The following is a 23,746-nucleotide window of genomic DNA, read 5'->3' on the forward strand; positions in this document are numbered from 1 at the left end:
GGGTCAGACTGCTGCCGAGGGCATCCCGAGACCCCTCCTACCTGTGGCTAGTGGAGGGGCTGAAAGGAGCCCAGCAAACACTGAGGGCACCCTGACCCCTGTGGCCAGCAGGGGATCCTCCCAGGCAGCTGGAATGGGAGAAGGAGTTAAAACTGAAAGAGCTGGAGCTGAGGCAGCAGGAACTGCAGGAGGAGCGAGAAGAACAGGAAAAGCATCAAGAGGATCATGAAAAGAAGCGTCAGCATGAACTGGAGGAGAAGGAGAAACAGCGTCAGCATGAACTGGAGTTGGTAAGGCTGAGGAACCGAGAGGCCCCTGCTGTGGTGAGTAAGGGGGGGACCCAGGACTGTATGGAGCTTTGATAAGTGCATCCTGTCTCAGCGTAAGAAAGGGGAGGACATAGGTGAATTCCTGATTGCCTTTGACAAGGCCTGTGAATTGCACAGGGTTGACCCTGATGACAGGCTCCAGTTTCTCACCCCCTTACTGGACCCCAAAGCCATGGGGCTGTACAGCCAAATGGAAGGGGTGGAGGCAGGGGACTATGAACTGTTCAAAAAGGCTCTGTTACATGAGTTTGGGAAGACTCCCGAGGCGTACCAGAAAAAGTTCTGGAGTCTGCGTAAAACCCCTGAGGTCACATATTTGGAACTGATCCTCCGAATTCAGGGATATGTCTACAATTGGCAGATGGGGCACAGACTAAGGAGGACGTGGTTAAACTGATTGTACTGGAGCATCTGTATGAAGATTGTCCATCCGACCTGAGGCTGAGGGTGGGGGGACAAAAAGCCAGAGGACCAGCAAAGCGCAGGGCAGCTGGCTGATGAGTTCGTGGACCGCCGGTCAGGGGGTGGACAGGAGGAGGCCTGAAGGAATAGGCCCACTGTGATGCAGAGAGTCACTCTGGGATTCCCCAAAGGGGGAATGTGGAGAACACCCTCCCAAGGGGAACAACTGGCATCGGGACCAACCACCCGGATCAAGGGGACCAACGGAACGTGACTTGTTATTTCTGTGGCCAGAGAGGCCATATACAGACCCAGTGCCCCAAGCTCAAGGACAGACTGAGCAGACCGAACCCACACAGGGTTAACTAGGTAGGGTCCCAGCCGGAGGAGGGACAGGCTTCCCAGGCAGGGGGGGCTAGCAGCTTACCAACTGCTCAGGGGGGAGGAGTTTCCCAAACCAGCTCCTCTGGGGGGCTGGATGCTCCGGACCCAAAGTTCTCAGTTTACAGGGTTGGCATGGGGCTGTCCCTGCAGAGCAAATGCCTTGTTCCCCTAGAGGTGGATGGGAGGAAGGTCAATGGGTACTGGGACACGGGTGCTGATGTGACGCTGGCCCAGCCTGAGGTGGTGGCCCCATATCGGGTGGTACCCAATACCTACCTGACTCTGATGGGTGTGGGGGGGCCCATTCAAGGTGCCCGTGGCAAGGATACATCTGAAATGGGGGGCCAAGGAGGGCCCCAAGGATGTGGGGGTGCACCATCATTTGCCCACTTAGGTGTTGATGCGTGGTGTCAAGGTTCCTTCCCCACTCTGAACTCTAGGGTACAGATGTGGGGACCTGCATGAAAACCCCCTAAGCTTATTTTTACCAGCTTAGGTTAAAACTTCCCCAAGGTACAAACTATTTTACTTTTTGCCCTTGGACTTTATTGCTGCCACCACCAAGCGTCTAACAAATATATAACAGGGAAAGAGCCTGCTTGAAAGCGTCTTTCCCCCCCAAATCCTCCCCAAACTCTACACCCCCTTTCCTGGGGAAGGCTTGATAAAAATCCTCACCAATTTGCATAGGTGAACACAGACCTAAACCCTTGGATCTTAAGAACAATGAAAAAGCAATCAGGTTCTTAAAAGAAGAATTTTAATTGAAGAAAAGTAAAAGAATCACCTCTGCAAAATCAGGATGGTAAATGCCTTACAGGGTAATCAGATTCAAAACATAGAGAATCCCTCTAGGCAAAACCTTAAGTTACAAAAGGACACAAAAACAGGAATATACATTCCATTCAGCACAGCTTATTTTATCAGCCATTTAAACAAAACAGAATCTAACGCATATCTAGCTACTAGTTTCCACGGTATGCATCCGATGAAGTGAGCTGTAGCTCACGAAAGCTCATGCTCAAATAAATTGGTTAGTCTCTAAGGTGCCACAAGTACTCCTTTTCTTTTTGCGAATACAGACTAACACGGCTGTTACTCTGAAACATATCTAGCTAGATTACTTACTAAGTTCTAAGACTCCATTCTTTTTCTGTTCCCGACAAAAGCATCACCCAGACAGAGAAAGCCTTTGTTTCTCCCCCGTCCAGCTTTAAAAGTATCTTGTCTACTCATTGGTCATTTTGGTCAGGTGCCAGCAAGGTTATCCTAGCTTCTTAACCCTTTACAGGTGAAAGGGTTTTTCCTCTGGCCAGGAGGGATTTTAAAGGTGTTTACCCTTCCCTGTATATTTATGACAGGGGGTGACCTAGAGGACTGGCCAAGCAACCCCCAGAACACCCTGGTCATGACCCATAGCCAGAGCCGGCAAGGGACACTATGCCCTGACATCGGGGAGGGTATCTCACCAGAGGCGCAGGACCCTACCCTGGTGGGGAGGGAGAGCCCAGGGGCAAAGCTCAGAGTGGATGCAGCTTCAGACCTAGCCTGCGAGAGGAAGCAGGTCTCTGTCCCTTCCCCAGCTGCTGAGTTCCAGGCTGAGTTGCAGAAAGATCCCTCCTTGCGGAAGCTAAGGATCCCTGGCTGGCTTCAGCGTGGCACAGACCATGGGGAGAGGTTGCCAAGAGAGGTTCCTGTGGGAGAAAGGATTCCTGTACTGAGAATGGGCTCCCTCAGGGGAAGTGGAGTCATGGGGGATCCGGAGGCAGCTGGTGGTCCCCCAGAAGTATCGACACAAACTCCTGTACCTGGCCCATGACATCCCTCTCTCAGGGCACCAGGGAATCTGGCGTACCCGGCAGAGGCTGCTACAGAACTTTTACTGGCCTGGAGTCTTTACTACTGTCCAACAGTATTGCCGATCCTGTGACCCCGCCAGAGGGTGGGGAAGGCCCAGGACAAGGGGAAAGCAGCTTTGAGACCTTTGCCCATTATAGAGGAGCCTTTCCAGAAGGTGGCTGTGGACATAGTGGGGCCTCTTTGCAAGACAACCCAATCAGGGAAGAAATATATTCTCGTGGTGATAGATTTCGCTACCCGCTACCCCAAGGCAGTGGCCTTGTCTTCCATTGAAGCAGACAACATGGCAGATGCGCTGCTGACCATTTTCAGCCAAGTGGGGTTCCCCAAGGAAGTCTTGACAGACCAAGGATCCAACTTCATGTGAGCCCTGCTCCGGTGCTTGTGGGAGAAATGTGGGGTCCGGCACACCTGGGCCTCAGCATATCACCCCGAGTCCAATGGGCTGGTTGAGAGGTTCAATGGAACTCTAAAGATGATGCTGAAAACCTTTATGAACCAGCACCCACAGGACTGAGATAAGTATTTACCTCACCTGCTGTTTGCGTACAGGGAGGTGCCCCAGGAGTCTACCGGGTTTTCGCCTTTTGAACTGTTACATGAAAGAAGGGTAAGGGGGCCCCTGGACCTGATGAGAGTCGAATGGGGAAGGCCACTCCCATTGGAGAATCCGTGGTGGAGTATGTCTTGACCTTCCGAGAAAGACTTGCTGAGCTCATGGGCCTGGCCAAGAAGAATCTGGCCAGAGCCCAGAGGAAACAGAAGGTCTGGTATGACCACACGATGCGGGCCCACACCTATGCCACCGGAGACCAGGTGATGGTTCTTATCCCCGTGAGAAAAAACAAACTGCAGGCCGCCTAGGAAGGCCCCTTCAAGGTTGTCAAGCAGCTAAATGAGGTAAATTATATGGTGGAACTGTCTAACCAGGCACACTGCCACCAGGTGTACTATGTTAATATGATGAAGCCATATTATGATAGGGGGAATGTGGTATTAGCTGTGTATGGACATTGGGAGGAGCAGGGAGATGACCCTTTAGTAGATCTATTCTTTGAGACAGAAGCTGGCTCCTCCCTAGAAACAATTCCCCCTCTGATAGGTTAACCCCTGCTCAGCAAGCTGAGATCAGAAGGGTGCTGAATCTGTACCGACAGCTGTTTTCCAACCGGCTTGTACTCACTAATCTGACTGTCTACTAATCTACTGCAGATGGGATCACACCTGCCTATAAGATGCTCCCCCGTCCGAGTCACAGGGAAAACTGCTCAAGACCTGGAAAGAGAGGTCAGTGACATGCTGGCTTTGGGCGCGATCCAGCCATCTTCCAGCACTTGGGCCTTGCCTGTGGTGCTGGTCCCCAAAAAGGATGGGTCGATCCAGTTCTGTGTGGACTATCGGAAGCTCAATGCCATCACTGTATCTGATGCCTACCCCATGCCCAGGCCTGACGAGCTCCTAGACAAGCTGTGGGGAGCTCGCTACCTTACCATCATGGATCTTACAAAGGGCTACTGGCAAGTGCCACTGGATGCAGATGCCCAGCTGAAATTGGCCTTTATCACCCATTTGGGGCTCTATGAGTTCCTGACCCTGCCTTTTGGCCTCAAAGGGGCGCTGGCCATCTTCCAGCATCTGGTGGATCAGTTACTGAGGGGGATGGAGAGTTTTGCCGTGGCGTACATTGATGAGATCTGTGTCTTTAGCCAGACCGGGGAGGACCATGTGTCCCAGGTTAAACAAGTGCTGGACCCACTCCAGGAGGCTGGGCTGACCATAAAAGCTGAGAAGTACAAAGTGGGGCTGGCTGAAGTATCTTATCTGAGCCACTGGGTGGGGAACGGCTGCCTAAAGCCAGAACTAGCCAAGGGTGAGGCGATCAGAAACTGGCCTGCTCCCCAGACCAAAAAGCAGGTCCAGGCCTTTATTGGGATGGCGGGGTATTATCGAAGATTTGTGCCCCACTTGAGCTCCATAGCCACCCCCATCACTGAGCTGTGCAAGAAGAGGAAGCCAGACAACGTGGTCTGGACCGAGCAGTGCCAGAGGGCTCTCTGTGGGCTGAAGGAAGCTCTCTGGTCAGTGGCCCAGTTCTGGTAAACCCAGACTTTGACAAGCCCTTTATGGTGTTCACTGACGCCTCAGACACAGGGTTAGGTGTGGTGTTAATGCAGGTTGATGAAAAGGGGGAGAGACACCCCTTCATGTACTTGAGCAAGAAGTTCTTACCCCGGGAACAAAACTATGCGGCCATCAAGAAGGAATAGCTGGCTATGGTGTGGGCCCTTAGGAAACTCCAGACATATCTCTTTGGGCAACACTTCACCGTGTACACCGACCACTCCCCCCTGACCTGGCTACATCAGATGAAAGGAGCCAATGCCAAGCTCCTGAGGTGGAGCCTGCTTCTGCAAGATTATGATATGGATGTGACCCATATGAAGGGGAGTGCCAACATGATAGCTGATGCATTGTCCCGGAGAGGGGGGCCTGAACTTCCTCAGGTCACTGGTTAGAGTGACCCCGCTCGGTTCAGTCTCGAAGGGGGGAGAGATGTGACAGCGTAGGGAGTGAGGAGTATTGACCTGGGGATGTTGCATGGGAGTTTTACTGGTACTGTCTGCATTGGTGATGGGATATCAGGGTGTGACTTCACTTAAGGGATGATACCCTGAGCATGTGACCTGAGCCAGGAGGGGGTTGGGGCCAGGTGACACCTTCTACCTGGGAAACTGGACAAAGGCTGGAGGAGGAGCCAGGGGGTGTGGCTGGAGGAGACTGCAGGAGGGGGTTTCAGTCCAAGCTCCCTACCCCCCAATATGGACCTTACGGAGGGGGTCCTGTTGTCTGTACCTGCAAGCCCTGTTTTGGTCTGTGTTCCTGTCGCCTAATAAACCATCTGTTTTTCTGGCTGGCTGAGAGTCATGGTGAATCACAGGAAATGGGGGGTGCAGGGCCTTGTCTTCCCCACATTTCTGACAACTCCTGGCTCAGGTATCATCCCTCAAGTGATGTCACACCCTGATATCCCATCACCAATGCAAACAGTACCAGTAAAACTCCCACGCAACATCCCCAGGTCAATACTCCCCACTCCCTACACCGCCACAGTTTTCCCAAGCACCAGTCTTAGGGAGGAAGGATGGTGTTGAGGTAAAGCTCAGGAGATCTATTTGTGACTCTGCCATTGACTCAATGCATGACTGGGAGTAAATCACTTAACCTGTCTCTGAGTCTTAGTCTCTCCCACCCCCTAAAACAAGGATAATACTACCCATCTATCCCACAGGAAGTATGTGGTTCACTCAAGTGTGTAAGCACTCTGAGATCCTTCCTTGGTAGGGGCTATAAAAACCACAGCATATTACTAATCCATCACGAAGCCATCAGCAAAAAGTATCTGTGTTAATGGATGTTGTATGACAACAGGCCACATAAGGTCATGGGTTCTCAAGTTGGGGGGTGAAGGTCACAAACCAGTTTCATGTGTTCCCTTTTTCTCTTTTCAGAGTAGCAGCCGTGTTAGTCTGTATTCGCAAAAAGAAAAGGAGTACTTGTGGCAAGTCCTCCTTTTCTTTTTGTGAATACAGACTAACACGGCTGCTATTCTGAAACCTGTCATTATGCAAGGCACTGAATTTAGCCATATGGAGTGGAAATCTATTTTGCCACAAGTACTCCTTTTTCTCTTGTAACTCTGGGTCAGAGTACAGAAATGGTTGAGAACCACCAGTACAGATTATTTGTTTGGTACCCCCTGCAGAAATATAACATGCTGGGAAAATATTAGGAAAAAAGAGCCAAGCAGCAAAAAAGAAAAAAGACGATAAAGTCAGAATATCACCAAAAAAATTTAAACTTTTGTAATGTATCTTCAGGATAACAGAGCATACAATTTAATAAACATCATATTGAAATGCTCCCATTCCAACTTATTCTGTTTGCTGCTCTTATTATTATCATCATAAAGAGAAACTTTAGCTATTTTCTCAACAGTATCTTTTTTTTTCTGGCTTCTGAAATGTTTAGTAAACAGGCAGCCAGACGAAAGCCCACTTTGGTGGAAGACATTTTCACGCCCTGAAACAGAAACATAAGAAAATATTTTCTTCTCTCATTCTCATGCTTTCACTCTTGCTCATGTTTTCGTTTCTGGTCTTCTTCTTTAACCCATATACTTTAAAAAAAAAGACAATTATTTGGTAACTAAGCAACCAATGCTGCATAAATTTTCACCTCAGCATCTTCTTTTCACAAAGAGGAATGAAATCTTGTGGGTTATTTGAGAAGCCATTACATATTTCAGTAGGCATGCACACACCGTCAGTTTAGCAGCAAACTCAGTGCAATCACTCAAGTTATTAAAACCTGGACTATACCATAAAACTGAAATGATTTGCCTTTCAGTGCAGGTGGGAATGAGGAGTGTGCCAGGTTGTCTCAAGGACCGTTTACAAGTTTATTCACACTTCATTGGTATCAGATTTAAAATTTTTATTAAAGCCAATGTTAAAAGAAATTATATAACACAGAGGTTAAGAAATGAGTGTCTGCACGTCTGGGTATAGTGTTTAGATTATCCACAAATACAAAGTTTGTTTCTAAACTCATAAGATACATACAGTGCATAATCAGCAATAACCCAAATTTAGGTGAATAAATTGAATTACACACTACTGAAATACTATCCAGGCTAGGTACAAAATGTTGGAGAAGGGACAGTGGGTTAAAGAAGTTACCATCCATGACTTCACCTTGAACCAATACATTTCAAATGTTTCATTACCTACCATAGAAGGATTAGTATTTAAATATCTGTTAGAATGAATAGACGTCTAAAGCTTTTATTCTACTCGGTAGGTGGCCTTCTCTTTTAGTTGTGAAGTACTGTATGTAGTTAGACAGCTGCCACCTTCCATAACACAGGAGGCTGATTTCAGTGTCAGGTGTATTGATTTTATATCTAGATGAATAGATATAGATCTCTCTCTCTCTCCAATCCAAGTTCTGCCCTCAGACGTGGCCAACTTGCAAGCCATACTGTAAATGTTATGGCATGCTTTGAGCCCTTTCAATGGAAGGCTTTACACCTGCACAAGTGTCAGTCATTATTATTGTGTCCTTTCCTAAGCACTCTGGCCAACAGTGTTTGTGTCATGATGGACACACATCCAAAAACAAAATTCGTGTCCCATACTATGGCAATAATACTTTTAGTTAGTATTGGTTACTGTCACTGACAGATTTGTAGTGTTTTATGAATCCTATTAGAAGTTAATGACTAACCTGGAGAAGCACCAGGTCTGGGCAGGTAAGAATGCAGATTTTCATGTTATAGAAAACAATCAAAAGTTTATTAATCTATACAAATTAAAGCTTTACTCCTGCAAGCTAATCCAATCTGATAGACCCATGCACCTTCATGAATTCAATAGGGTTCCATGCAGGTGCCAGGGTCTGCCCGCATGGATCAGCTTCCAGGATCTGGGCCTGAGCTTTTATATAAATATGAATACTAGCATACTAATAAAGCCCCCTAAACCTTTGTAACTAGGTAAAACAGCCGGCACTACTTTTATAAAGCAGACAACTTCTGCCATTCACTTGTTTTCATTGTGTTTGTATATTGTAAACTGTTTTACCTGGCATTTAGAGCAATCCCTAAGGCAGTGTTTCCCAAACTTGGGATGCTGCTTGTTCAGAGAAAGCCCCTGGCAGGCCGGGCTGTTTTGTTTACCTGCCGCGTCCGCAGGTTTGCCCAATCGCGGTTCCCACTGACCATGGTTCACTGTGCCCGGCCAATGGGGGCTGCGGGAAGCGGCACAGGCAGAGGGACGTCCCTCGGCCCGCGCTGCTTCCCGCAGCCCCTGTTGGCCGGGCACAGTGAACTGCAATAGGCCGAACCTGTGGATGAGGCAGGTAAACAAACCTGCCAGGCCTGCCAGGGGCTTTCCCTGAACAAGGGCGTCCCAAGTTTGGGAAACGCTGCCCTCAGGGTATGTCTACACTGCAGGTGGAAGCGAGCCTCCCCATCCAGGTAGGCAGACTAGAGATAGTGGGGCTGGAACAAGAGAGCTAAAAATAGCAGTCTTTACACTGCGGGTGGGGCTGTTCAAGCTCACCCAACCCCCTAGGCCAGAGAGCCAAGTCACAACTCCCATACTGCTATTTTTAACACGCTAGCTGGAGCCCCACTTGCAGGAGTCTGCCTACCTGGGCTCGGAGACTCACTCCCCGCTGCAGCGTAGACATACCCTTTCAGTGCAACATTCAGGGCTTTATTTCTGACCATCCCAGCTCTCATTCTAAGTCTGGATTTCCCCTGGACCAGAATTGCTCAAAAAGGTGCTGGAAAAAAAATCTACCTCCACAGCAGGAGCTGAAATAACCAACTGCAACAGAGGAACTAGGAGTATTTTGTTTATGTAGCATGTTCATATTTTTCCCCACTGAAAATAAAACTGAGAGAATCAGTTATAGAACATTTGTTCACATACAAAACATACAATTTACGTACAATAATAATTTTAGGCTTACACAGACTACCAGTTAACAATATTTTGCATAACTATAGTGCCTTTCATCCAAGGATCTCAAAAATTATAAACAGTCTTAAGCATTTCCAGGACCAGAGCCTTAGACCTCACAAAGCCCGGTGAGGCAGGGGAGTATTATTGTCCTTATTTTGCAGATGGGGAACTGAAGCACAGCAGGGTTACGCGATTTTGCCCAACAGCAAGTCAATTACACAGCAGAACATAGATCCAGCTTTGCAGCTGATGTCCATGTTGCCAATTTTTGCTAATTTTATCATGAGTCTTGCAATATGCGGAGTTTTTCTAAAGCCCCAGCTCCTGGAATCAAGTGATTATGTGAGAATCTCTGCCTCCGGTGAAATAATTTCTAGGCTAGCCCTCGTACACAGTTGCAGAGAAAGGCTTGAAAGAAACTGTGAGCTAAGCACATCCTAAAGGCTCAGAAACCAGGTGACAATTAAAAAGAAGTGAGAGAGAGAGAAAAAAAAAGTGTGTGTGTGTGATTTTAAGCCAATCTCATAATTTTAGGAGCCTGACATGATTTTTGAGTGCTTGGGGTTAGCAGTATGGTGCATGCCATAAAACTAAAACACAGACTATAAACAGAGAAAGGCTCTGGGCCATGCAGTTCAGATCTGGATCCAAAACCAAGTTGCCCCAAGCCAAGGTGGCATTTTGGAGCCGCCCTCCTCTTACAAAGGACAAGGGCTGCTGCAGCTGACTTTGGAGCCTGGGTTTGGCGGGGCGGAGCCTTGCCGTGGGGGCGTTGTCCAACTTCACAGGCCCAGTTCAGCGCTGCCCCGCGCCAGGGGAGACCCAGCTATCATGTTGGCACTCCCCTTCACATGGGCCACGTCCATATCATAATCCAGTGTTGGAAGTTGGGACGGGGCCGCCGCACTCCCCGCTGCTGCCCAGGGCCATGCAGCCGGCCGCTCCCGGGAAGGCAGGTGCAGCAAGGGGAAGCTGGCCGGGGCCGCTCAGCTGGGCTGTTTTACCGCGGCGCTGCCTCTTCCCGCCCGGGGCTCTGGCTCCCACCTCCAGGGGCAGCCGAGTCCTGCTCCCGATAGACTTCAGCCTGCCAAGGGGGGAGCGGGGGAAAAAAGGTCTGAGCACAATCAGCAGCCTCTTGCCTCCCTCCTCTGGCAGCCTCTGTTTCGTTGAGCTGGCCGGGATCCAGGCAGCACGTGGTTTTCGGGCCTGGCGTTTGGAGCTTCACCCCACCTCCAGCACCTCCTTGCTGCATCAGGCAGCTGGGAATTTACTGCTGAGATAGAGACCTAGTGGGAGGACCGGGCAATCAGTCCATACACATGCAGCAAAATAGTTGAGAGCAATATTGACCCACCCTAGGGTGGCTTTTTCCCCAGATCACTCGGGGACTTGCGTGCAAACTGGGTTCCCTTCCAACAAATACTGTGCTGCTCCCATAGCAACATGATGTGCAGCTGGCCCTACTACCCACAACTTACCAAAAATGGAGGGAGAGTAGCTTATGTTTTCTTTCTGCATTTTGCATGATGTACACATATCTGCCAGCCAGAAATAGGAAAATATAGATGGGCTTTTGAACTTAAATAAGGTACACTCAGATAGGAGAGCTTTCTGGCAAGGCAAGAGTGGGAATATGCCAACACCAAGATTCTCAAAACAGGGGCATAAAGCTAGGCTCCTAAACTCATATTTAGGTACCTAAGGCCTCAAACCCAAAACTATATCCATGTAGGCCGCTCTTTACAATGATACAAAACCCCATTTACTTCAGTGGTGGTCCATATGGGTACAGGAGCGGAGCCCACCTATGCAGGGCTCTTTGCAGGAATAAGGCCCAGATACTGCAAACATGCATAGTACTCACAATAGTAAAGTTAAGCCTGCATGTAAGTGTGTGTTGAATGAGGGCCTACGTGGCCTGATTTCCAGCATAAGTGGCGTGAGCATCCAATAATTGCCACTGAAGTTGTTTTTTAAAATCAGGTCACTTATTTATGTGCCTAAATTTTAGGCACCTGGGTTTTTTTTTTAAAAACTTGACATAAGCATTTTGCTAAAGAGCAGGGGTAGTTGTCATGTATGAGCTATTCTACAGCCTTATCACTACCTGGCTTTTCTAACATAGGGTAGCCAGGAACCTATTACCCTGGTGACTGTGCAGTCAGACTAAATGCTAATGACTAGATGATGCTAGATCAGAGGAAAAGTGTGCCTATGCCAGTTAGAACTGTAAGCTCTTCGGAGCAGGGATTGTCTTTCTGTAATGTGCGTACAGCGCCTAGCACAATGGGCCCTCAGCATGGGATAAGCCTGAAGGGCTTCCAGCTCTACTGCAAAGCAAATAATAGTTAATTGCTGTGTCTACACTAAGGCTTTAAAAAAAATGTCCTGCCATTGCTGTAGCTCCAGTGCAAGTCCACCAGCGTTAGCAGCAGCGGGATGGGAGCACTAGTGTAAATCAGCTTGCAAACTTTTTAATCTCCGTATCAAGTTAACAGGGTAGTTAAAATACCAAGGGCCTTGTCTACACCTTGTCTACACCACTGCTCCCACCTATTGTATCCCACAAGGGGGGAGGGAGAGTTAAAGGTCCTCCTCTGCGCTGATCCACAGAAGAAGAGTTGCTACAGAGCTTTAGCTAAAGCTTTGGCAATTCATGCTTTTAGCTCTATAGGTTCCCCAGCTGTATCCCCATATGGAGGGCGAAGAGGGTAGCTGTTATGCTGGTACCTGTAGGCCTGCATTGGAGCTTACAGCAACAGAGTGAGATTTTAAGGAAAAGCTTGGTGTAGACAAGGTCAACGAGAAAGTGAGAAAGCTCTGTGGTGGGGAAGTATGTGTGCACTTGGGCACATAAAGAATCAGTGCAATAAGAAATAATGGATCTGCCTGAGGCACAGGTGGCAATGCGTCACCTTTATGTTCCCTTGGTCCCTGAGGTTACTAAAGACTAGTATAACTTCCCTAAGGAGTGCTTTAATTTGCATCAGCAGCTGATGGCCCCGAAGAGTTATTTTATCAGCCAGGGAATACTGGAGCACAAAAGTGCTATAGCCTTTCCTCCTCCCTTCCCGCCTCGGATAGCCCTATGGCAGGGGTGGCAACCTGAGCCTGAGAAGGAGCCAGAATTTACCAATGTACATTGCCAAAGAGCCACAGTAATATGTCAGCAGCGCCCCCGGTCAGTTCCCCAACTCGCTCCCCCACCGCAGCTCTGCTGATCAGCACCTCTCTCTCTCTCCCTCCCTCCCCGCACCTCCCAATCAGCTGTTTTGTGGGGAGGAGGGGGAGGAGTGAGGGCATGGCATCTCAGGGGAGGTGTCAGGAAGGGGTGGAGCGGGGGCAGGGCCTGTGGCAGGGCCAGGGGTGGAGCAGTGAGCACCCCCTGGCCCATTGGGAAGTTGGCCCCTGTAGCTCCAGCCCCAGAGTCGGTGCCCAGACAAGGAGCCGCGTATTAACCTCTGAAGAGCCGCCTGTGGCTCCGAAGCCACAGGTTGGCCACCCCTGTTCTATGGTATTGGCTGTGGGGGGAGGCATAGAGCCAGCTACTGAGAACTAGCCCTATTACAAAGCTCCTGGTGGTGCTGCCTAAATTAAACTGTTAAACTTAGAAGAAAAGAGCTTGCTGATCTGGTCCACCAGTCTTAGCCTTCTAAGATCTTACTTTATAAAGTTATAATAATCAGATGGATGGTATGGTAAACGTGATTCAAACAACACTGCACAGCACCATCTTGTGGTGATCAGAGAGTTCATTTTTTTCTTCTAAGTTTGACCTTTCCATTTTAGTTTGTCATGTCAAAGAATTTTCACATTAAGAAATTGTGATGTTTCTGAGGAAAGTTTAAAAATGAAGAGATTTCCAGTGTAAATACACTGTTAAGTCTCAAAACAGAAAAGGAACAGTGTTGGGTTAAAAGTATTTTTTATAAACCTGTTTCTTATAGCAATTTTGACCAAAACTGAAATATATATATAAAAATGTACTTTCCATCATTTATAATGTTTGCTTACTCCTCATTTCATTCAACACATCCATTTTCAATTTTGTTTTTCTTTCTTTCTAAATCAGATTTCTGGCGCAGAGGGAGTGAAAGTTCTTAAAAGGTATTATATGGCTCCTGTACCTATAATTAAAAGAACTGTATCTGTAAGATAAGTGAGAAGCATTTTCTAAAAAGGGGGCAGGAAATATGCAAATAGAGATAGAACTATCAAAAGCAATGGATCTAAAACTTTTTTTTTTTTGCGGACCACTTGAAAATTGCTGAGGGTCTCGGCGGACCACTTAATGATCCTTCCAAATGTTGTTTGTACCATTCACTAACTACTGTAAAGCGCTTTAGATAAAAGTGCTATATAAAAAAATGTAATAATAATAATAAACATTTTTTTGTTCTACAAATAAAAGCACACAACTCATATTTTAATACCTTTCTAATGTGATGGATGTGCCCTCTCTCCTCCACCGCTGCAGCCCCTGAGCTGGGGCTGGGAAGGAAGGCCGTCTCTCCCCGGCAGCCGCAGCCCTGGAGCTGGGGAAAGTTGCCTCTTTCTCTGGCCACCGCAGCCCTGCGCATCCCAAATTTCCCCCACCCCCTTTTCTCAATGCACTGCCTGTTCCCACCTACCCCCATTCCCCTGCAAGCCCACCACCTCACTTTACATGTGCATCTTCTCCGGGGTCCAGGCACTTAATTAGTGGAGCCACACCTGCATGGCTCCACTAATTAAGTGAGTGGCCCTTCATTCTCTTGAATGCGGCCACCCAGGCACACACCTTAGAAGGAACTATCCGCGGACCACTTGCATGGAGCTCACGGACCACAGTTTGAGAACCACTGATCTGAAGCGAGGAACTGACATCAATAGCTGATGGGCCCTGTAGTGATGCAAGACTCACTGGTGCGGCGCCTCCAGCTGGTTGTCATGGGAATTAGCTCTCCAGCCTCCAGAGCGCCCTCTACAGGCCAGTGTCCTGCTTGCTTCAGGTCCCCATGTCCCTCCCGGACCCCAGTGCCCTTTCCCTCCGGGTTCTGCTCTCTACGGTCTCCCTGCCTCAGGGAATCCCCACTCTTTATCCCCACCTTGCCCCAGCGGCTACTGCCAGTCTTCATCTAGCCCCCACACACTGGGGCAGACTGCAGTATGTACCACTCATCATTGGCAAGGAGGATTTGGACCTGCTGCCTTTGCCTAACCTTGGGCTGCCCCTCTGCAACCCTCTGTTACATTATTGACTTGAACTGGGACCATATAGAATATGGTTGCAACCAAGGTCCTGTAGTGGCACCAAATCTTGTGTAAAGGGGCGTCACATGAGGTGTCTAAGACAAGGTTCTGGTTTGCTGGTTATGATTATGCTGTCTATATGTGTGTATCATTTTTGTAGTTAAAGTTATGAATATTGGCTTTATACTGTCTGTATTTCAAACTTATGCTATTCTTCTGGGTGACACCCCAGACAAGTTGGTGTCAGCCCTGCCTAGCCTGCTTCATGGCCCATTAAGGACCATCAGCCATACAACTGACCCACTGAGAGAAGGCAGGCATGCCTTGCAACTCAGCAAGGCATACAGGGACATGCTTGTGGACAGAACTCTGAGGTCATACTGAAAGGTGAACTGTCAGGCTGGAGGTTACCAGTGGAGTTCCTCAGGGATCAGTTTTGGGACCAATCTTATTTAATATTTTTATTACTGACCTTGGCACAAAAAGTGGGAGTTTGCTACTAAAGTTTGCAGATGATACAAAGCTGGGAGGTATTGCCAATTTAGAGAAGGACTGGGATATCAGACAGGAGGATCTGGATGACCTTGTAAACTGGAGTAATAGTAATAGGATGAAATTTAATAGTGAGAAGATTAAGGTCATGCGTTTGGGGATTAATAACAAGAATTTTAGTTATAAGCTGGGGATGCATCAATTAGAAGTAATGGAGGAGGAGAAGGACCTTGGAGTATTGGTTGACCACAGGATGACTATGAGCCGCCAATGTGATATGGCCGTGAAAAAAGCTAATGCGGTCTTGAGATGCATCAGGAGAGGTATTTCCAGTAGAGACAAGAACGTGTTAGTACCATTATACAAGGCACTGGTGAGACCTCATCTGGAATAGTGTGTGCAGTTTTGGTCTCCCATGTTTAAGAAGGATGAATTCAAACTGGAACAGGTACAGAGAAGGGCTACTAGGATGATCCAAGGAATGGAAAACCTGTCTTATGAAAGGAGACTCAAGAAGCTTGGCTTGTTTAGCCTAACCAAAAGAAGGCTGAGGGGAGATATGATTGCTCTCTATAAATATATCAGAGGGATAAATACCGGAGAGGGAGAGGAATTATTTAAGCTCAGTACCAATGTGGATTCAAGAACAAATGGATATAAACTGGCCATCGGGAAGTTTAGACTTGAAATTAGACGAAGGTTTCTAACCATCAGAGGAGTGAAGTTCTGGAACAGCCTTCCAAGGGAAGCAGTGGGGGCAAAAGACCTATCTGGCTTCAAGATTAAACTTGATAAGTTTATGGAGGAGATGGTATGATGAGATAACATGATTTTGGCAATTAATTGATCTTTAAATATTCATGGTAAATAGGCCCAATGGCCTGTGATGGGATGTTAGATGGGGTGGGATCTGAGTTACTACAGAGAATTCTTTCCTCGGTATCTGGCTGGTGAATCTTGCCCACATGCTCAGGGTTCAGCTGATCGCCATATTTGGGGTCGGGAAGGAATTTTCCTCCAGGGTAGATTGGAAGAGGCCCTGGGGGTTCATCGTCTTCCTCTGTAGCATGGGGCACAGGTCACTTGCTGGAGGATTCTCTGCACCTTGAAGTCTTTAAACCATGATTTGAGGACTTCAGTAGCTCAGACGTAGGTTAGAGGTTTATTGCAGGAGTGGGTGGGTGAGATTCTGTGGCCTGCATTGTGCAGGTCAGACTAGATGATCATAATGGTCCCTTCTGACCTTAATATCTATGAGTCTATGAGTTTTTCCATGCCATGTGATAAACAGCTTGTCTTTGGAACAAAGAAAGAAAGACCACATGGCAAGAGAATATATAAAGCTACTGCAGCTCCTCCATCTTGTCTTCAGTCCTGCTTCTTACCTCTGGAAGAGCTTTGCTTCACCGAAGCATTGAACAAAGGATGGATGACCCGTGCCAGCTGTGGATGTATTCCAGAGACTTGATTTGAACCTGCAGTTTATTCTATCACTGCTGCAAGCTTGAACCAAGGAACTTTGCCATTACTGTATGTAATTGATTCCATTTAACCAATTCTAACTCTCATCTATATCTTCTTCCTTTTATGAATAAAGCTTTAGATTCTAAAGGATTGGCAACAGCGTGATTTGTGGGTAAGATCTGATTTGTATATTGACCTGGGTCTGAGGCTTGGTCCTTTGGGATTGAGAGAACCTTTTTTCTTTTACTGGGGTATGGGTTTTCATAACTATTTGTCCCCATATGGAATGGCACTGGTGGTGATACTGGGAAACTGGAGTGTCTAAGGGAACTGCTTGTGTGACTTGTGGTTAGCCAGTGGGGTGAGACCAAAGTCTGCTCTGTTTGGCTGGTTTGGTTTACCTTAGAGGTGGAAAAACCCCAGCCTTGGGCTGTAACTGCCCTGCTTGAAGCAATTTGTCCTGAATTAGCACTCTCAGTTGAGTCCTACCAGAACCAGCATCGTTACACCCCCATACCTGCTTTAGGCCTTCAGCAAGGCCTGCAGTCTGGGGGTTTTCCAGGCTGGAGCTCCCTACCACCTCTGGCCTTTCCCCAGCTCTGCTTCACTCTAGGTACCCTGGTGAGCTTCTAAGCAGCCAAGCCCATCTCTTTCCACAGCTAGAGAGAGACTGCCTGAGTTCCTGGCTCACAGCCTTTTATAAGGCCAGCTGTGGCCTGATTGGGACATGGCCCCAGCTCTGGCTGCCTTCCCCATCAGCCTAGCCTTTGGCTCACAGCCCCAGCCCTCTCCCAGGGCTGGCTGTAACCCTTTCAGGCCTGGAGCGGGTGACCATCCCGCTACAGGCCCCCAAAGAGTTATTTTATAAGCCAGGGAATGCAGGAGCAGAGGTGCTATAGGCTTGCCTCTTCCTCTGACTCCCCCCAGCAGTCAAAGCTGGAGGTAGGAGAGTTTCCAAAAAGGAAGAAAATGGAGCTGTTGAGAAAAATTCCAAGAACCCTGGAAAAGAGAAGATAAGCTCAATTGTTAGTGTTTTAAAAATGGAGAAGGCAAGCCTATAGCACCTCTGTGCTCCAGCATTCCCTGGCTTGAAACCCTGAATGTTGCCTTACCTAATTTATCTACATTTGAGGAAGTGGCATTCCTTGATGGTGCTTAACCTGCTCTTTTTACAGTAATGGTTATTGTTTTCATTATGGTAAGTTTTCTTTTCTGCAGTGCAACTACTTTGTGTTTAGTTTAAGTGTTTTTAAAGTATTCCTCCAAGTGTAATAACACAATTACCATATGTTATCTTTAATTTTCTGTCATATTTCCAGGGATTTCATGCAAGTACAGCAGAAGTGGAATCACTCACCCCTAAAAATCAGTTCACATTTTTCAATGAGGAATAATTATCACCCAGATCTAGATAATGGGCCAAATCATGCCACCAGTTAGTAAGCAGAGCTCCCCATTAAAATGAATAGAGATTCACAGTATGGCCCAATGGGATTAGACTGTCTAGTTTTTCTAGAACAGCAATATTTTTAACAGACTATGCCTGGGCCCTGCAGACTTTCAGAAGAGACTAGAGTCCTGAGTATTTTTTGCTGTAAGGCTTATCTGTCTTTCTCTCCTCATGCATTTTTATCTATTTCCACAATAAGTAGAACTATCTTCATTCAGGAGACACCTACCATCATCATTTTATATATAAAAGGATCCTTACTGTTTTAGTGTTTAATATTAAAAATGTTATATATTAAACATTAAAACAGCAAGGATTTTCCAAAGCTAAGATGTAACGGCCAGGATCAACCAAGATATTACTTCAAACTTGGACTCCCTGATCCCATCAAGATGGAAAGGACAATATGTGCTTTAAAAATGTTCTAATGACAGCTGTTTTTAAACAATCTTTCAACGCTGTTGGCACTTCACGGTCATACAAGGAAGCTAGTTAATTTTTTTATATCTATGGTGCACAGGGAATCTTATTCCACATAGTATCTGAAGTTGAATTAGGAATCCATAGCCCAGCTTCATTCTGTATGGTCTATTCACATGTGGGACTCATATCCTATAGAACCTTGCTACATTTAATACACATAAGTGTGCATTAAATGAAACAAAGTCTTGCCTCTCTTTTGGAAAAGTACTATAGAATGTAATAGGGATGAAACCAATAATGTTCTGTATACATTTAATAGGGTTCTACATATCTGACTATGAAACCTATAGAAAAATATGCTTGCTATTCTGTTCTATAGGTTATTTTTTTAGCCATTATGGAATTCTACAGCAGAGGTATGTCTGTTAAATTCTACCAGATGGTAGGGGGGGAAAAACCACAAACATACATATACATGCCTCTGGAAAGATTATCATTTCATCAAATTATACAGTACATTTCCATTAGGGCTCACTAAGCACCCATCTTGTGTAGGACACCATTCTGCTGTAGAAAGTAGTTTTATATTATGGAATGTCTTATTGTTTTTGTTTAAAAAACACAATAGACTTCATACAAAAAGTGGATGAAAAGAAAATTAAGATCCTGATCCTGTTTTCAGTGGGCATCCTTGCTGATGTAGGGATCAGCCCATGTAGATCCAGCTGCAGGATCAGGGCCTACACATTCAAACTGAAGCACTCCAAAATCAAGAAATTATGAAGTTAAGGTTACTTGTGCAACCTTAACTCTGCCACCTTGCATGTATGCATTTACAAGAGTTTTTAACTCCATAACATATTCTTGTTCCTCCAGGTCTCAGATCACATTAAGTGAGCTGTGAATGACCCAGAGGTGCACTCACTGAATAGGGAAAATAAATACAGTTCAGTTGCCTCATTCGCTGTGAACCATCCAGCCTGCACATTGACAGAGGCAGGAATGCTGAAGAAATAATAGTATCGGGTCACATAATTAAAGATTGTATTGAAATGGCATAAACAAAAGAGGCCAATGTAAAGGTTAGTAAGCAACCTTAAATTTGGCATCCCCTGACTTCTGACGACTTCACTTTGCAAACCTTAATGTAGAATAATATGGTTTTACACAAGGAGTTTAAATATATCTTGTTATAGTGGTCAAGGCCCTTTTCTCCTTAAATCTGCCATTAGCACATGGTATTTTGCCAAATTTTCTTTGAAAGGTTACTATAGAATCAAAAATAATTGGTTTATTAGAAGCTGTTGTGTGTCATGGTCATGCTTGAGTTGACTTTTCTTGTTGATATTTAGACTAAACAATTATTTTGTTAGGTTGCTGTCCACAAGTATGGATTTTATCATTATAATTAAGGCTACGTTTTAGTCACAGATATTTTTAGTAAAAGTCATGGACAGGTCACGGGCAGTAAACAAAAATTCACGGCCTGTGACCTGTCCATGACTTGTACTATATATCCCTGACTAAATCTTGGGGGGTGGAGGTGGCCCAGGGGTTCTGTGGGTGCTCAGGGGGATCCTGTGGGGCGCCATGGGTGCTGAGTGGGCAGCCTGGGAATCCCGCTGGTGCTTGGTGGGGGGTTGGCGGGGCTGGCAGGCTCCCTACCTGGCCTGCACCTCCCCAGAAGTGGTGAAATCCCCCTCCCTCTGCTCCTGGACAGAGGTGTGGCCAGGCAACTCTGCACGCTGCCTCCGCCCCGAGTGCCAACTCCCATTGTCCAGGAACCATGGCCAATGGGAGTTGCGGGGGCAGTGCCTTCAGGTGGAGACAGCACGCAGAGCCACCTGGCTGCACTTCTGCCTAGGAGCCAAGGGATGTCGCTGCTTCCAGGGAGCCCCCCCCCACATAAGCACCACCCAGAGTCCTCATCCCCTCTTGTGCCCCATCCCTGAGCCCCCTCCCACATCCAAAATCCTGCTGCTACTAGGGGAGAGGGGCATAGTGGCCCAAGACTGCCCCAGCAGCGATTGGTGCGGCTGGCCCAGGGGCTGCCTGAGCTGCTCAGCTGGGCCCCAGGCCAGCCGCACCAGCTGCTGCAGAAGTCCCGGAGGTCCCGAAAAGTCACAGAATCCATGACTTCTGTGACCTCCATGACAAACTCTCAGCCTTAATTATAACTGAATACGCATGGAGTGGCCACATGTATTGTAATACTGAACTTAGTTCCTGCAGCCAGACATCCAAACTCTTCTTCTATAACTCCGCCTACCTCTGTCATCATAGTTTACCCTTGCTTGATCCTGATTTTGCTGAAAAACTTCATTCACTCATTTGGAACCAATCCTGCAAACCTTTGGTCGTGCGAGTAGCCCCACAGACTCCAAAGGGGCTAGTCATGTAAGAACTACCCAGGAGTGTGGCGTTTGCAGGATCAACTTAATCACTTCCTCTCTGCATGTCAATCCCCTCTATTATAATATTTTAAAAATCTTCATTCACAAAATTTTTGGAGCTGAAAAATGAACCAACCCAAAACACACACATCTGGACTACTCTCTCATTCAAAGAATTAGTGCCATTTCACCCCCTGAGAGTTCTATTTGTCTCAGAGTCTAGCTCAAAACTGATTTGGAAACCTCTCACTCCACCTATAGATCAGCCATGATAAAGTTGGTTCCGGAACAGGGATGCACAGCAATTTCTTCTGTTCTAAGCCTTGATGTGGAAAGTGCTGCATTATTTTTGTCTAGGAAACGTCTTAAACTTTTAAACTTTAATCAGAACAGATCTTGCTCCAGCTTTCTATGTGTAATGGCCCCAGAGTAAGGACAATATTGTAATCCTCCTGTGTCTTTATTTCTTTGAATGAGTGTTGATAGATAAGCATTTCATGATGTTGTGATTCAATGAAAAGCCAGGGCCTTAAGATTATTATCCATTTCCACTGTATTTGGAAGAATCCTAAAAGCTAATTCTCTCTTTCCTTTAACTTTCCTCTTCTAGTCAGACATACTGTTTCATGCAAAACCTTAGGCACTGCAGCGCCTGGATGTAGTCCTTGCAAAATGAGGGAAAAGAGTTGATATAACAATTCCTAATGACACCTTAGAAATTCACCAGTGTTCCAGTAGATACAGTATGGAAAATATATACATTATAGACAAATCAAATAGTTTATCATTTGATAATGGACCTCTTAGTAATAAAAATACACACATTTTAGAGACCACATAGACTTATTCTTCATAAACAAAAGTGTGAATGGCAGGTAGTATTGTTTCACTCTTGGCAGACAGTGTCGTAAATCAGGTTTCAGAGTAGCAGCCGTGTTAGTCTGTATTTGCAAAAAGAAAAGGAGGACTTGTGGCACCTTAGAGACTAACCAATTTATTAGAGCATAAGCTTTCGTGAGCTACAGCTCACTTCCTCAGATGCATATCGTGGAAACTGCAGCAGGCTTTATATATACACAGAGAATATGAAACAATACCTGTCGTAAATCAGTAAGCAATCAATGGCTTCTCTAATGGTTACTTTGACCTAAGGTGATTCTAAAGTTATGTAAGTGATCCACAACGGGAAAAACTATGCAATGCAAAAATTCAGTACCAGAAGATTATACAGAATAATAAATAAGCAAAATAATAATTTATGCAAATAGAACTCCAAATATAAACTGAAACAGAGTTGTAATATATCTTTAACTCTGATAAAGCTTGATCAAAGGATGACAGACACACCAATAAACATTCAATCTACAGAAACTACCAATTAAGTGAGTTGTAGCTCATGAAAGCTTATGCTCAAATAAATTTGTTAGTCTCTAAGGTGCCACAAGTCCTCCTTTTCTTTTTGCGGATACAGACTAACAAGGCTGCTACTCTGATACCTATTTCTAGGCTCCTTTGACTTAACAGAAGGCAGCCTTCATGCACCTAGCCTGTATCTACTTACTTATATGGATCTCATCAACATAGCATTTTATCCACACAATATTTCTGTGATATAAGCTAATTATTATTCCATTTTACAAATGAGAAACTGAGGCACAGGATAAATGAAGTTACTAAAATCATACAGGAATGCTGTGGCAGAGACAAAAAATGAACCTAGGCTACAGAGTCCTAGCCCTCTGCACTAGATAACCCATTCTCCCACCGCTTACTCCCGAAGAGATAATTAAATATGTACCATAGTTTACAGGTCTGGATTTATTATTATCTGTGTACAGTATTTTATATTTCACTTACACAGCAACAGAAAAACTAAATGCTAAATCCACTCTCATTAGAAAAGAATAATGTAGTTAATATAAGTACACAGTTGTAGGAGCTACAGTAGAGATAGAAACGAAATAACATTAAAGTCATATGTTATTATCCCTCTGTTCTCACCACGATTGCAATTCTCATCCTTCTAGACTATCTGTCTAGTTCAACCCTTTTCTGTAAAGCCACCAAGCACACAAAATATCTGTAAGAAGATTGCCTTAGAATCTGTAGTCCAGAATTCATAATTACAGAACACGATTACTTTAGTGTTCAAATTGTTACCAAGTTGTTATGCTGCAGATTTTGATTAATATAACATATGCATAATATTGATAATCAGCTTAGATTTTCTGTACCTAGATATATTTGTTGTGTCTTGCTGCAAGAAGATACCTAGCAAGCAGTATGACATAAACTCAAAGTACTTTGTATACAGTCATGATCTCGTCCACGGAAACTGCCTTCTGTTTGTTTCTACTGGATTCAGGGAAAAATGACTTTGGGTACATTTTTGTGAATAAACAAGATTATACCAAGAATATACCTGACTCTTACCACCAATTTCTCATCCAAAGGGACACAACCATGAAAGTCTCCACATTTGGCTAAATGTTTGGGCTAAAGGAATAACAATACTTTGCACTTCTATATTGCCTCCCATTCAAGGACCTCAGAGTGCTTTAAGACATAAGGGTTTGTCTACAAAGAAAAGATTTTTTTTCAGTATAGGTATTTCCACTATAATTAAACTGGTATAACTATTGCAAAAAAGTGCATCCGTGCTGCTTTGTTTATGCTGGCTTAATCGTCTTCCCTTGCAAATCATTGCACCCATGCAGGATGGAATGAGTTTTTCAAAATAACTGCTCTGTATTCTAGGTAGATATCCAATGGTTCAGTGTTCTACTA

The 23,746-nt window shown here is 45.8% G+C and overlaps 1 protein-coding gene across 1 annotated transcript in view; it reads right to left on the bottom strand.

Annotated features, from left to right (window-relative positions):
* FTCDNL1 (formiminotransferase cyclodeaminase N-terminal like) overlaps positions 1-8,757 on the bottom strand; it is a gene marked incomplete at both ends in the record, with an annotated part of 44,592 nt that extends 35,835 nt beyond the window's left edge. Inside the window, 3 exon segments of the mRNA XM_084642869.1 lie at positions 6,952-6,981; positions 6,984-7,055; positions 8,713-8,757. Of these exon segments, the coding sequence (XP_084498995.1) occupies positions 6,952-6,981; positions 6,984-7,055; positions 8,713-8,757 (147 nt within the window).
* Between the last annotated feature and the right edge of the window lie 14,989 nt (positions 8,758-23,746).

The sequence above is a fragment of the Lepidochelys olivacea genome (genome assembly GCF_965140295.1).
Source record: "Lepidochelys olivacea isolate rLepOli2 genome assembly, chromosome: 11".
Lineage (NCBI taxonomy): Eukaryota > Metazoa > Chordata > Testudines > Cheloniidae > Lepidochelys > Lepidochelys olivacea.